The 12153-nt window shown below is 46.7% G+C and overlaps 1 protein-coding gene across 9 annotated transcripts in view; it reads right to left on the bottom strand.

Moving 5' to 3' along the window:
• Positions 1–12153, bottom strand: part of NEDD4L (NEDD4 like E3 ubiquitin protein ligase) — a 365586-nt gene that overhangs the window by 44216 nt on the left and 309217 nt on the right. For all 9 annotated transcript variants that reach the window (XM_061131047.1, XM_061131038.1, XM_061131046.1 and 6 more), the window contains 2 exons: positions 7219–7296; positions 5785–5839 (listed from right to left, as the gene is read on the bottom strand). In XM_061131047.1, the coding sequence (XP_060987030.1) occupies positions 5785–5839; positions 7219–7296 (133 nt within the window). The remainder of the gene's footprint in view (positions 1–5784; positions 5840–7218; positions 7297–12153) is intronic.

Raw genomic sequence — 12153 nt, 5'->3', positions numbered from 1 at the left:
ATGAAATATTTCAATGTTTTAGAGAACGCTGATGGAAGTAAAAGGCATTTTTGGGTTTCTTACTTTGAAAACAGAAGTTTTCAGAAAGTAAGAGCTGCTACTGTGATGGGGGACAAGAGAAAAGAAAACTAAATAAAGGAAAAATACAGCTGAGTAAAAACTGCTTTGGACTATATATAGACTGGGCACCATTATCGAAACAGAAAATAAATGAACTGCTACCTACACATGACAACTCCTGATCTGTCCAGATGGGAACTCTGAGCTGTCATCCTTGACACCAGCACCTGGACTTCCCATGGGAAACACCTCAAACCCAACTCTGCCAGAGTCGAAGCCATAATCTTCCAACACCAAAGCGGTTCACAGAACCTCATCTTCCTGGTTAACAGCATCGCGATCCATTCCTGGTTCAAATCTGAACCTGCCACCCCGGTCCCCTCCTCAACCTTTCAGCACGGTGGTCACCCCTGTTCCCACCTGTCGCTGAAAAGGCTTCTCGGTGGGGCACTTGCCTCTCCCGCACTTCTCTCCAGGTTTCCCTGGCCTCAGGCTCACTCAGCCCTGTTCAGAACAGCCTTTACAGCTCTGCCAAGGGGCTCTTTCGAGAGAACAGATTTGGCCATGTCAGTCCCTTCTGGATGGCCCTTCTGGTGCTCCGGTCTGGCTGCAGAAGGGACCGAGCCCCGGCCCTGGCAGGTTCCCGCTGAGCCTGACCCTGTGTCCTGCCGGTGGCTTGCAAGCCCACTGTGCTTCTCTCATCACAGTGCCACCCGCTTTCTCCCTCCGGAAACATACCCGACTAAACCTCACTCATTATTTTGGATCCACTGGAAAAGTCACCCATTCCACAAGGTCCTCTCTTGCAGCCTCCCTCCCCCTATTGGAGCCCAGCACTTGGACAGAAGAACAGGCTCACTCCCCTAAGGCAGCACTTAAATACCTCCTGGCACTCCCGACCTACTTAAGCTGAGCCCAAGGCGGACAGGGTCCATGCACTGCTCATCTCTGCGGCTTCCTCTCCACCGCTGAACACATTTCCCGGCACGCAACAGAAGCCTGGGTTTTTTTAAATGACCAAATGAAGCGGATGGTGAAAACAAACTCCTTTTTAAAACAGTCTAAGCTTTCAGAACCACACACCGTTCTGTATGGTTATCATAATCATCAATTTTGCACTTAAGAATTATCAAGATAACAATGTCGGTGGCCAATTAACCCATTCGGTACTGAAACGTTTGAACCTAAACTTGCTTTTTCTCTTTGAGCCACAATATTTCAAATAAAGGGGGCAAGAATGAAGTAGAAGAATGAAACTTAGTCCATTTAGATACCATTAATGGGTTTGGTACAGCTTCTCTGGTGGTTTAGATAGTAAAGAATCCGCCGGCAATGCAGGAGACCTGGGTTTGATCTCTGGGTCAGGAAGATACCTGGGAGAAGGGAATGGCAATCTACTCCAGTATTCTTGCCTGGAGAACCCCATGGACAGAGGAGCCTGGCGGGCTACAGCCTACGGGGTCACAAGAGTCGGACAAGGCTTACTGACTAACCACCGCCACCACCACCAGTGGGTGTGGTACGACCGCACGCAGACCAAGACGAGGCCCAGAGCACCCTGGGGTCCTATCTTCTAGCTCTGTGCTGACATACAAGCTGCTGGTGGGCATGCACTCAGCACCTGTGCTCCTCAGGTCTCTAAGAAGAACTGTACAATTCCTGAGAGAGGTAGGCTTCAGTTTAAGACCTTGCCGTAACCTTTTACACCAGGCGTGAAACATACAAGCTATCTGATAAAGTGAAAGTGTTAGTCCCTCAGTGGTGTCCGACTCTTTGTGACCCCACGGGCTGTGTAGCCCGCCAGGCTCCTCTGTCCGTGGAGTTCTCCAGGCAAGAACACTGGAGTGGGTTGTCATTCCCTTCTCCAGAGAATCTTCCCGATCCAGGGATCGAACGCGGGTCTCCTGCCTTGCAGGCAGATTCTTCACTATCTGAGCCGCCTGGGAAGCCCAATCTGATAAATGTCAGCCAAATCAATTGGGGACTCTGAAGCGATTAGTACTGAGTATTCATGCTCTTCTGAAATTAAATCTTTAAGATTTTTAATCTTAAATATGTCTCACTTCTCAAGAATTTATGAAGCAGAAAATGAAAACCCTAATGGATTAGCAGACAAGCGCACTGCTCTCTCCTACAGTCAGTGCACGGTCACGAGCCCCAGAGAAGTGGAGGACGGATGACTGAGCACCTCCCAAGGTGCCTGCTCTCACAGTCCCGTGGCGTGGCGGGGATGGCCTGGTCTCTGCCCAGCAGGCAGCAGCAGAACAAAGTGAGGTGCTGGATTTTGCTGGAACTAAGATTCAGGAAAAGTGTTTAGAAGGAGAGACTGATTTGGAAGGTAAGGAAATTCCAGGTAATTCAACCCATTTTGGACTGGTTCTTTGTATCTGATCAAGTGTCTTAAAAAGAAAACAGCAATGCTGCATTTTTCACAGATTAGACTTTGGTTTCTTTTGTTCAGAAAGGCATAGGAGTGGAGCTCTGTTTCGCTGATACGTACCTCTTTACTGCTTCCCATTGAATAAACCTCGACAAATTAGGGAGAAACGGCAGAAATGTTACACTACCAGCTAACACATGTGCGTGCCAAGTTGCTTCAGTTATGTCCGACCCTTTGTGACCCCATGGACTAGCCCGCCAGGCTCCTCTGTCCATGGAATTCTCCAGGCAAGAATACTGGAGTGGGTTGCCATTTCTTCCTCCAGGGGATCTTCTCAACCCAGGGACTGAACCCACCTCTAGCAGCTGCAGCACTGGCAGGTAGGTTCTTTACACCAGTGCTGCAAATACCACACTGGCACAGCTCAGGCCAGCCAGGCTCCGTCCCTGGTCTTATCGTCCGAGTCCCAGGAATGAACAAGGGGAGGCTCCCGAGTGCTGTGTGGTCTGGAAAGAGGAATGGGGAATGTTGGAGTGGAGCTTGGAGGGACTGAAATGAGGAACCGCCCAGGCATTTAGCAAGGGACTACCCTCTCCAAACCAGGGGCTTCCCTGGCGGCTCAGACAGTGAAGCGGCTGCCTGCAGTGCAGGAGACCCAGGTTCGATTCCTGGGTCAGGAAGATCCCCTGGAGAAGGAAATGGCAAGCCACTCCAGTATTCTTGCCTGGAAAATCCCATGGACGGAGGAGTCTGGTAGGCCCCAGTCCATGGGGTCACACAGAGTCGGACACGACTGAGTGACCTCACCTCACCCTCTGCAAACAGGAGTGGGGGCAGGCCTGAGGCTGGAGGCACCGTTCTGCTGATGCCTCTCAAGCCAAGTTCTCTCTGCTTTCTAACCACGGGCATCAACTTCCTAACAACATTGCCACCACCGGCCAGCCGAGTCACCACTTGTCAAGCATTTACTTCATCAGATCTATGCATGCCTCCAGAAAACCAGGCCATGATTTTTCATATTCCTAATATATCCTAGTAGAGCCCTTTGCAATTGCGCTGCTCTTGCTCCTGGGGCCTTGCAGTACCTCAGAACAAGTTCTCTTCAGGCTGCCCTGGCATCACGCTACCAGCCAGAACACGGCCACAATGCTATGTGAGGTCCTTTCTGAGCAAAAGACCAAGGTCGTGCCACCGGTTAAGCCTTTGTTTTAATAAAATGGTCATTATTACTCGTAGCTCTCTTTGAAAAGTGAAACGGTAATGCACGAAAAAACATCAAACAAGACTGTCTTTTGTTTTTAATGGGAAAAAGGGGTGTGACTATCTTAAGCAAATTATGCTAAGAAACAGCAGAATTATAAATAGAATATTAAGGGGAAAAGTGGGAGGACACATATTTTAAAGCACTTATGGCAGCAATTTTATGCTCACTAAAACTCTGGGAAGTAGGCAAAAGTCAGCATTATTACTGGTCAAAGACAAAAATGAGGCCTATGTACCTTAAACTATCCAATTTTGACCAAGGGTAAGACACATCCCTAAACATACCCTGGACTTCTATTTTGATTGAATCCTGAATTGCTGGGCTTTCTGTTTAACTTGACTGATAAAAGCCCCTCTCAATCCTGCGCCTCAAAGCAGAGTCCTCTCTCCTGTGCACGGGTGGCTCAGGAACCCGGGAAGGGGGTCTGAGATTTGAGACAGCCACAGGCTCCCCCGCAGGAGGGCTCGGGCCAGACGTCCCAGTCAGCTCAGCAAGGTGCTCAACTAACCAGTGCAACGAGGTAAGAAGATGTGAGAAACCTGATGAAAGTGAAAGAGAGTGAAAAAGCCGGCTTAAAACTCAACGTTCAGAAAACTAAGATCACGGAATCCAGTCCCATCACTTCATGGCAAATAGATGGGGGAACAATGGAAACAGTGACAGACTTTCATCTTCTTGGGCTCCAAAATCACTGCAGATTCACTGCAATTTCATGGCTACAATTAAAAAGATGCTTGCTCCTTGGAAGAAAAGCTATGACCAACCTAGACAGCACATTAAAAAGCAGAGACATTATTCTGCCGACAAAGGTCCATCTAGTCAAATCTATGGTATTTCCAGTAGTCACGTATGGATATGAGAGTTGGACTATAAAGAAAGCTGAGCGCAGAAGAATTGATGTTTTGAACTGTGGTGCTGAAGAAGACGCTTGAGAGTCCCTTGGACTGCAAGGAGATCCAACCAGTCAATCTTAAAGGAAATCAACCCTGAATATTCATTGGAAGGACTGATGCTGAAGCTGAAACTCCAATACCTGGGCCACCTGATGCAAAGAGCTGACTCATTGGAAAAGACCCTGATGCTGGGAAAGATTGAAGGCAGGAGGAGAAGGGGATGACAGAGGATGAGATGGTTGGATGGCATTACTGACTTGATGGACATGAGTTTGAGCATGCTCTGGGAGTTGGTGATGGACAGGGAAGCCTAGCGTGCTGTGGTCCACAGGGTCACAAAGACTTGGACACGACTGAGCTACTGAACTGAAGAAAATGTGAGGCTAGGCAACCTGGTGTAGACTTACTGCTCACATTTACGAACCAAATGAAAAGAAAGATCAAAATACTATCAGATCGCACATATACATGAACTTTAAATCTACCTGAAGACTTCTTTTTAACATACATTTTCAGAAGGTTTGAGGGATATACTAATATGATCCCATGGAGAAAATGTCACTCCAACAGGGAGAAAAAGAAAAAAAAAAAAGAAAACCACAAAGCTAATGCCTAAAAGCAAACCTTTATTAGTTTAACTTTTAGTTGGCACAAGACACCACACGTTTATTCACAGGAGCTGGAGTAAATGTCCGCAGCAAATGTACTACAATTTCAAGGATAGAACTGCGTTTGTATTAGTGTGCTGGGCGCAGGGAGACATGCTGTGAATAGAAAATAAGTCAGAGCGGGCATCTTGCCACGAGACCCCTGAAGGCAGAGTTTAAAAAAATGTGACGGCTGCTTCAAGCACTGCTCAGTCCATAGATTTCTGACTTGAATATCACTTCTCATCTTATTTTCTATCACCAGAGTGTATTTATTAAAAGCACAAAAGTCAAGGGGTTGTCAATCGGAAAAAACATTTTAACTAAAAAAAAAGTTAATAGGTCACAAGGTCAAACTGGGATGGCTGCCTTAAGCGAACACGGGGCATGGACAGTACCGTACGGGGGCACCGAGTCTCTGGCACCGTCCTCGCCACATAGCACCTGGCTGCCTAGATGGAGAGGGAGACGACACGGCTTTCACCGTCACGTCTGAGTCACCCTCGTCCCCACTGCATGCCCGTGACTGCGTCTACTTACTGTGGTCAATGTAGAACGTCCGGCCATCCAAGTGAATCCTTTCTTCCCAGCCAGGCTGGTATCAGGGGAAGAGAGACACAGAAGACAAACATTAGCCAGCAGTTCCAAAATCAAAGGCAAGCGCTAGAGACTCAAGGGCACCTTCTCCCCTGGGGTACATCTTTCCATAAGGAATAAATGAAATGGAAACATTTCAAATGAACTTCAGCACATGCTCTATAGTCTCAGCTACACTTGCTGGATGATGAACAGGGAACAGGGGTTCTTATTTCAAAAGTTTCAAAGGGAAATTCCAGCACACTGTGAGACAGTTGAGCCTGGGGTTGAATAGTTCATTTAATTAACTATATATTTATTGAGTAGTAAAGGGAGCAGAAAGGTTGATATAAAATGTGAGAGATGGATGCTATATCTATGTCATCAGGTGGCTCAATAGTCTAATATGGCAATTCTCTGTTGTGAACTCTCACTACTCAGGAAGCAACAGATCTGGATAATTTTTCCAAGGTCAGGCTGGTATGCCTTCATTGTCTGGACCATGGCCATGTGCTACCGAAGTCTAGAATCCAGCAGACCTAGACAGCCTGCCATCTTTCACCTTCTAAACCCTCTCTCCAGTCTCTCCTCTGGGCTCTTTCCATCTAAACCCTAGAACCCAACATTTGGGGAGTGTGGGATGTTGGTATAACCTGATGAATAAAGACTTCACCCTGATCTTTCGAGCTTCAAATTTGGCTGTGTATATAATACCATACAGCAGGCAATAGAAAGGTTCTTGGGAAACAATCACCAAAAAAATTCCCAGCACCTTTCCACTTTAAAGTAGTCTTGGAATGGGCACCACTCTCCCCACCTTTCCGCCCCTGTAAAGGTTTTTAAAAAATTGGGGGGTGGGTGGGTGGGTCAAGCAGCATGGAGAAGGTTTCATTCAAAATTTAACTTGGAGTGAATAGCTTTTCTCTCACTCAGGCCCCAAAAGAGAACTGATAAAAAATTAGATTTATAAACAGTCATCGACAAGGGAGAATCTGCAGGATAAAGGACTTAGAGAAACCTTCTGCAATTACGCCTTTTTCTCCCACAGTTTTTAATATTTTTATTCCTATGACTAACTCAGCAGTATGGATGGAAATCAATGGTTGCTAAGTTACAAAATAAATGTGTGCTGCTTAACTCGCCACCTGCAGAGAAAGCCTCAAACATCCTAGCGGCCAGGTGTACCTTCCGCTAGCGAGAGGGCAGCCATTCCGACACCTCTTTCAGAAGAGCTACATGCGGTGTGAACTGTGTAAACTGACTCTGTTAAGAACTCACAGACCAAAGGGGACTCAAAACACCCGGAGAAGGAGAAGATCACAGGGCTTCCCTATCAATACTGAGCCCATGACTCAGTAAACATTTTCAGACTGGCCTGCGGGTCTCCAGTGTACTCACAGGAAGAGGGCCAAGGTCATTGGGGTTTAAGGATGCCTTTGACCGCATGTGTACTGGAAATTTCAGGCGTGGATCTTCCTGAAAGAAAAATGCAAAAGGCAGAAGAGGTTAGGAGTCACCGTCCGTGAGCAGCGCTGGTCCCGCCCTTCGGGAGGCGTGTGCTCCACAGCGACCAGGCTGCTTGTACGTGGGATGCACTCCTGCTGCGTGGGGGAGGGGAGGATCCCACCTCGGTGTAGGAAGCCTGACACCCCAGCTCTCAAAAACGATTCCACTCTTCCTCCTTGTCCTCGATGAAAGGAAGAGAGTAAGAAGTAGAAGGTTTTCCCAAGACCTGGAGCAGATGAAGAGGAAGAGAGTTCCAGCAGTGATGTCACCATGGAAACCAGGGTGGAGGATGCTGGTGAAGACGAGGCTCTGGTCCACAGGGAGGGGGTGGGACGCTGGTTTGTACAGCTCCCTCTGGACCCTGAGCTCCGGGGTGAGGGCAGCTCGCCTGTTAGCAACAGCCTCTCCATCAGCACTTGAGTCGCTGTTGCTCCCTTCCACCCTCTCTTCAGCTAAAGCTGGAAATCAGTCTGGTCTGACTGCCCAGTCATGAACTGCCCCAGGCTTAGCTGGCAACATCTCATCAAGTCACATCCCCAGGAGAGAACTTCACTGGGATTCTTGACCAAGTTCTACAAATTAGATCTTAAAAGTTCACAAAATACTTTTCTTAAGTATATGCTTTATCAGATACCACACAGAACCAATGAAAGAGAAATACATGCCCTGACATCTTGGGTCATGCTTTATAACTTACAAAGAGCAGTCAGATGTATGATCCTGCAGCTACCTTGCTAGGAGGTTGGGCTGCTCCCTTAGACAAGGAAACTGAGTCTCACAGAGAACAAGAACTTGCCCAGAGGTTCTGGTTTACAGTCTAGCAGTTGCCCCTTCACTTATACAGACCCAATTAAAAATGTAGGGCAACCTAGGAATCCCTATTTTAAAGTCAAAAGATTAGAAAACAAAATGATAATCTTTTAAACTCAAACGACTAGAAAACAAAAAGATAATATTATTAACCAAATAAGCCTAATAGAAAAACAAAAAGTCATCCTAAAATCTTAAAAAAAAAAAAAAACAAACCAAAAAACCCTGTATTTCAATAATGCTAAAGCCTTTGTTGCTCTTAAAATTACTAAAAGGTTTTCTGCCTCAGCATTTTCCCAAGTCAGCAAGAAAATGAAATAGTTGGTATAAAACTGGGGGAAAAAAAACAAAACAAAACTGGGAAAATAATAAAACTCACTTTTGGTTGGACATATGAAGTTACATATGATTATATACCAAGACTGTATTAAACATCTCCTGGATTATGGCGCATGACTGCTAATGGGTATGGGGTTTCCTTTGGCGGGATGGAAATGTCCTGTAACCGATGATGGTGATGGCCGCACACGTGTGTGAAGCTCTAATCATTCCGAGGTATATTTTAAATGGGTGAATTGTATGGGATGTGCACAATACCTCGACAAAGCTTTAAAAATGTTTCTCCCAAATGAACAGTCTAAACCATTAGTATCACCAGGTAATAACAAAGTGACAGATTTAGGGGGCTGGCAAGAATGACAAGAAAAATCACACACATACAAATCAACCTGTGCTTTCTGTCAGCTATAAGCAAACTGTTATAGAAGCAATAAATCATATTAGCAGTTTTTGATGGAAATTGATCTTGAACCTTTTAAAGGCATAATCAGAGACCTAAAAAAAATTCCAGTATTCTATAGCATACTGGAACACCTACAGTGTAAGTTGATATACAGATAGCTTTAGGATTTAGAAGGTCCAAAAAGCTCATCATCTGGTAAACATCTGTAACTGCTTTGTCATGGAAAGAGGAAAACCTTAGAATAGTGACTTCCACCAAACACATCCAAGGCTAACTGTGAGCTGGCCCAAGTAATGTCCCCACCGTGGGGAACCCCGGGCCCCCCCACAGCCCTGGATGATGCTGAATTCAGAGAAAGTCTGAGGCTGGGATCACAAGGCTGGGGCTCCCGGATGCTCCATGCTTGGAATTACACACACAGGCTACTGTGAAAGACAACCCGCTCTTCTGGCAAAGAGCTGCTGATTGAAAGAAGATAAAAGAAACAAACAAACAAAAACAACTGCAATTAAACAAAAGTGACCAACCAGGGATGGGGGAAAAAGCATGAAGAATAAAATAAACTCCGTTTCACAGGCAGGTCTGCTAAACTGGCCTGGCACGGAAACCTGGAACTCACAGAATGTGAGGGCTGGAGGCACCTGGGCGGGGCGGTGGGGGGGGGGGGGTCGGGTCACGTGATTTTATTATGCCAACAAAAATCAAAATACTGCCAGCAGCTGCCATCCATCAGGCTCTGTGGACTCAGCCTACGGGGCCCCAGGAACCACCCTCCTACGGACTCCCCTGACCGACAGAGGGCGCAGCTGGCAGGGCAGGAGAACAGCCAGGGCCCATGTGACCTGGGACAACCTGACGGATGAGAGTCAGCCAGAATCCTAGCGAGGTCTCGGACGAGGCGAATATGAAAGAATGAACCACATGACGTGTGCTGGGCCGTTCTCCTTTGCCTCAGCACAGGAAGAGCCCTCCTTCACAATTACATCAGTATTTCACAACTGTTTCCCTCAAATACAGTTGAAAGGGCTTTTAAACAGAAGGCAAAGATCAACATAAAAAAAAAAGGTTTCGCGGACTTCTCTAGCAGTCCAGTGGTTAAGGCTTCGTCTTCCAAGGCAAGGGGCATAGGTTCAATCCCTGGTTGGGGAACTAAGATCCCACACGTCTCCCCTAACCTGCGATTTCTTAGTGGACTTATTTAAAAATAGATAAAATAAGGGCACGCTGGCCGGTTAAAAACACAGTGGTGCTTTTTCCAGCCTGGAAGGGAGCAACCACCAGGCCTGGACTAGAGTGACTTTTATTAGTCTGGACCTGGGTAGAAAAGAAAACAAGCCTAAAACTTAATTAAGGTATAACCTTTCTTACTACAGAAATAAGCCAATGCTTTGTCCTGTGAAAGACATAAATATGTTCTTACACACATGCTTTGAGCTGCTTCTTCAGGAGAAGGAACAGACACACTGCAGCCTTCTGTAATCTCTTCTCACTTCCCTGGGGGTCTTCCCGAGATCCACAGCTGCCCCACCCTGGTGGGGACCAAGAGATGTGCATTTGACATGTCTGACTTGATTCCCTACAGCAGGCTGGCGCCCTGCCTCCGTGATTCATGAGTGCAAGAGGCCATGTTTTATAACGAGACTCAAAGGGTGTGTGTGTGCGTGTGTCCGACTCTGCGACCCTATGGACTGTAGCCCACCAGGCTCCTCGGTCCATGGATTCTCCAGGCAAGAATACTGGGGTCAGTTGCCCTTTCCTCCTCCAGGGGATCTTCCCGACACAGCGATTGAACCTGCATCTCCTGCACTGGCAGGCGGGTTCTTTACCACTAGTACCACCCCGGGGAAGCAAAGGGAAGGCTCCTCTATCAATGTGTTCAAAGGAGAAGCTTTTGGTCAGTGCAGGCCTCGAAAGCACACGGGGTGCAGAGGGAAGATGTCCGTTTTCATTCCTCTCGTCCTGTCTGAGCTGTTTTTCTTTCTTTTATGATAATGCTCAAATCTAAGAATAGCTGTTCTCTTTAAAAAAAAAAAAAGAAAGCAACCCCCAAAGCAACTCAACACAGGTTTTAAGCTGAATATTATCTTCCCGTTTCTCCCCATCCCTCCACCTTTTGTCAGACTAAACACGCGTTCAGAGCGCGTGCTCCGCCGTCAGTGCTGCGGATGGGCCTTTGTTTAGCGGGGATAACGCAGCCACGTTAGGACATCCATGCTGAGTGGGAAGGGGTGGTGATGGCTGGTGGAACTCTCTGTTGCTACCTTCAGGATTTTCATGACAGCAGCCACAAAGAAACGCTGTTTTAACAAATTGAAATTTGAAAAATCAGTGAGTCACAAGTATCTGGTAGAAAGGGGCAATGGGAAATTCAAACTGGGTTTCATTCAGCAACAATGCAGGCAATAAATAAAGCCAGTGCTATTTAAAAGAAAATCTGCCCAGCTGCAATTGCACTGCAGTTGTGGCGTGAAAGGCTGTGGAAAGGTTAGGGGATTTGATTACTAAGCTAGTTCAAATTACTAAAATCATAGCTTATGTTGGCAGGCCACAGTGGCTCCATATACTAATCCATCTACTTTTACAGTATTTACCCCTATCTTTGGAGCTCCCATTTCTGGCTGAGGAACTGAAATCCCAGCAATGCTGTACCAAGTAGAAATGGGTTCAGTAGCAGGACTGCTACAGGTTCTACGTCCCTGAGGGGGAAAAAAAAAAAGACTTTAAAACCAATCTCTATTTCCCAAGGAGCTTCCTATCTATTACTCTCCTATTGCCACAAACCTGTAATCTTATCTTCAGATGAAACTGCTATTTATCACACGTCTGAGAAGTAGTGATGAGTTTACCAAATGAATGCTACCAGATCTGAATTTTAAATTCTCTTTGCAGGTTACTCCTTTACTTCAAAATTGGAGTGGTTCTCACTGAGGGGTGTTGGGAAACGCCTGGGGGCCTCCGGGGTTCTCAGTATGATGGGTGGGGGAGGGGGCAGTGGCTATTAGGATTCGGCGGCAGGGGCCAAGGATGTTAAATGTCCTGCAGTAACAAGCACAGTCCTGCCCCAAGTGCTAAGAATGTCCTCGTGAAGACACACCGTACCATGATCCGTGAGATCTGAGAGAACCTAATCCAATTCTCAAGGGACTGAATTACCATCATGCCATGGGCAGAGAGTAAATGACAGTCCAGGTCACTTGGGTCCAGGTCTCTTCCTTCACATGATACTGCTGTTCTAGCAACTGGGTATATTTGGTGTCTTCACTGGAAGTGGGAAT

This window comes from Dama dama, chromosome 27 (assembly GCF_033118175.1).
Source record: "Dama dama isolate Ldn47 chromosome 27, ASM3311817v1, whole genome shotgun sequence".
Lineage (NCBI taxonomy): Eukaryota > Metazoa > Chordata > Mammalia > Artiodactyla > Cervidae > Dama > Dama dama.
Note: the sequence above shows the minus strand (reverse complement) of the source record. Positions and strands in the feature narration are given on the sequence as shown.